Below are 2822 nucleotides of genomic sequence, written 5' to 3'. Positions count from 1 at the left end.
CAAAGCCTCAGAACAAGTTAATAGAATTTTTCTATTAGATTTGCCTTTTGATTGACTGCACAAAACGAAATGGGAAAACATTACTTTGCCATGTTTTTCCCAGTTTCCCAGGGCTAAAAGGTTTTTAATTTGTTCAGCTGAAAACTCACAAGAGGGAAGGTCACTGAAAATATTGCTCTTCCAGCCAAATTTACTGGCAAAAAATATAGACACAACTGTTTGATCTCATTGTTGCACACAACACTCTATGCAAACATTATGCAATTTCTTAGCAATGCTGGGTAAATATGCTTTCAGTTTGCACCACAAATGGCAAGACCATCAACTAATGAAACTGCAGTCTCATATCATATCACTTGCCAATTTGTTGCGTCGAAACAAGGATCTATCTTGATACTAGTAACAGAGCAAAACAGCACTTTTATAAAGTAAATTGTATGCAAACTTTATTTCCTCTTTCTTCAAAAATTCTTAAATACAATCCATAATAAATTCAACGCCATTGTGGCTCTATTTTTTGACAATTTTCTTTTAAACAAGAACAAAATACCTCTTACATCTCTTTTAAGAAACACTATACATTTCATTTATGAACAAAACGTTTTTTTGTACAAATGTACATGCGTTGGAGAAATACTGTAACTTATTGGGTAAAAATTTACAATTTTTCTGTGATAACTTTCACAACATCTTTTTCTTATATATTTATTTATACAAATTTAGACACCTTTTAAATTTAAATGTCCAACTTCGCAAACCCAACATTTGACATTTTTTAAGCCAATATTGGTAGCTGGGCAGCAGTGTTAAAATTTCCAATTTCATTGTAGTTAAACCAATCTAGGAGTGAAGAAGAGATAAATGCCCCTCGAGTGGAATCCAGCCCACTCTTCCCTTGTGGAACACCATAACTAAAGCTGTCCTTCGGGGCCCGATAGCTGAACTCTTTCGCGTTTGGGGACAGTGGAGTCGGAGAAGCTCTCTTTGCTCGGAATTTGTAGAAAGAGGACTCGTCCGCTGCACTCCAGCTATTGTACGGCAAGAATGGCGAGTTGTATGTGGGAGGCGATGGGGAAGAACTTGATGTTGTTGAGAAGACAGGAGACGAACGGTCCGCCATTATTCTGGGTGGGCTCTGACTGCGGAATGGAACAGGACTGATGTTGTTTGAATTACCACTGTTGTGGCCATTTAAAAGGTTCACCCAGCGAGCAGTTTCGTCGCAGATTTCTTCGGTTTTCTTTTCTGCTTTGTAAATCGTCTTTACGGACCCTTGTTCGCCTAAAAGAGAGAACAAATAAAAGGAAAACATTAGTTATTCATACACAACCTTTGAGACATCTGGTTTGGAATAGTCGTGGGCGCTTAAATTCGCCAGGAAAAGTGTGGGAGTTTCATACGAATCATAAACCAAAACATTAAATTTCGCAGTGTCATAAACAGAATAAAATTTTCGAATTCGAAGAAGTAAAGCTTTACAAAACAAATCCAGTTCGGACGTGTATCTCATATTTGCTTACGCATGCAGTTACCTACGTGATTCGCTTCACTCGAACATTCGAACGACTTTTGCATGATGTTCTCGAACTCATCCCACAGGAAATAAGAAAAAAGTCCCTTACACATATTATTATCGAAAGGAAAATACTACTTTTGCGTCAGGAAAACTAACCGCGGCATATCTAATCGCTTCACCTCAAGGCTCAAATTCAATATTCACCACTTACCGATTCTGAAAGAGACTTCTTGAGGGTCAATCCATAAACAAAGTTTCTCTGGCAAATTCGCCTTTACATCCTTTAAACTAAGTCCACTCTCTTTCGCAGCAGAACTCAATACAGGATCTAAACTGTCAGTAATGAGAAGACATCGGTATCCGCTTCCTTTACAAGGTTTTTCGGGGTACCAATGGCCTTCGAACTTCTTCGTCAGTTTCTTCACCACCTCTTCGCCAAAAATCTGTACTCGTCGACGTGGGAGTTTGTTGACGAGGTAGCCGATGAGGAAGTTTACAGCGACTTGTACCTCAAGGTCCATTGGCCTTTCGTTGACTAGGTTTTATTACAAAATATAGAAAAATATGTGACTAAATATGCTACTGAAGAACAAGCAGATCGTAAAGCGAAAGTGGTAAAGTCGCTTCCAAGTATATTTGCTTCCGATCGCTTCGTGTTGCCAAATCTTGTCGCTGATTGGTTTCTAAGATAGACAACGACGTCATTGCTGACCAATGAGAATCAGTTGTTAAAGTGATAAGACAATATGTTATCACAGCAACCAATCAGCTTCAAGCAAGGGAAGCCCCTCAAGACGCACTAAATTGAATGTTTCTACGTCATTGATAGGTGCTTCCGACTATCCCACTATTGTTTTGTGTTGGCTTCCGTTTGACGTCAGTATTGCAAAACAAACACTATATATGGTCTGATGATGACACTTTTACGAGCGCTCAATAATCTTTTGCCTTTCTTTCCATTCAATTTTCTTTTGCTATTGGGAAATATCGGTCCCCGCTACAAATAAGTTTAATTTTCCACGGTTGAAATTTCGAATTCTAAACATCAAAACAAAACTTACACCACAAGTATATTTTTGCTGCATATTAGACCACCTGTTTAGATAAGTATCTGGTATATAAATAGAAAACGAATAAAATTAAAGAAGTTGCAAATCGAAACAAAGCCAGCCGTATAGTATGATTTATCAGTTTAATTTAATTTAAATTGCTGCAGCCGTATTTAATTTAAATTACTGCAGTCGTATTTTGACTGTCTTTCTTTTAATTTCTTTTTGCCTTAGGAAGCAAAACAAGAAGTTTGAAA

At 37.6% G+C, this 2822-nt stretch overlaps 1 protein-coding gene across 1 annotated transcript; it reads right to left on the bottom strand.

The window, feature by feature from the left end:
- Positions 1-419: 419 nt before the first annotated feature.
- On the bottom strand, positions 420-2136 carry LOC144631961 (protein BTG1-like). The gene is made up of 2 exons (XM_078490551.1): positions 1728-2136; positions 420-1281 (listed from the first exon to the last, which is right to left on the bottom strand). Exons 1-2 carry the CDS (start codon positions 2035-2037, stop codon positions 776-778), a joined length of 816 nt encoding a protein of 271 aa, XP_078346677.1. The 5' UTR covers positions 2038-2136; the 3' UTR covers positions 420-775.
- Positions 2137-2822: the final 686 nt, after the last annotated feature.

The sequence above is a fragment of the Oculina patagonica genome, chromosome 12 (genome assembly GCF_052425735.1).
Source record: "Oculina patagonica isolate OP01 chromosome 12, crgOcupat, whole genome shotgun sequence".
Taxonomy (NCBI): domain Eukaryota; kingdom Metazoa; phylum Cnidaria; class Anthozoa; order Scleractinia; family Oculinidae; genus Oculina; species Oculina patagonica.
The sequence above is the reverse complement of the archived record's forward strand: the minus strand, read 5'-3'. Positions and strand labels throughout refer to the sequence as shown.

Excerpts from the sequence above, each read along its gene's own strand:
- LOC144631961 (XM_078490551.1), bottom strand. The coding sequence starts at position 2,037 with ATGGACCTTGAGGTACAAGTCGCTGTAAACTTCCTCATCGGCTACCTC. Across the intron at positions 1,282-1,727 it reads AGAAGTCTCTTTCAGAATCG|GCGAACAAGGGTCCGTAAAG; the intron begins GTAAGTGGTGAA and ends TCTCTCTTTTAG.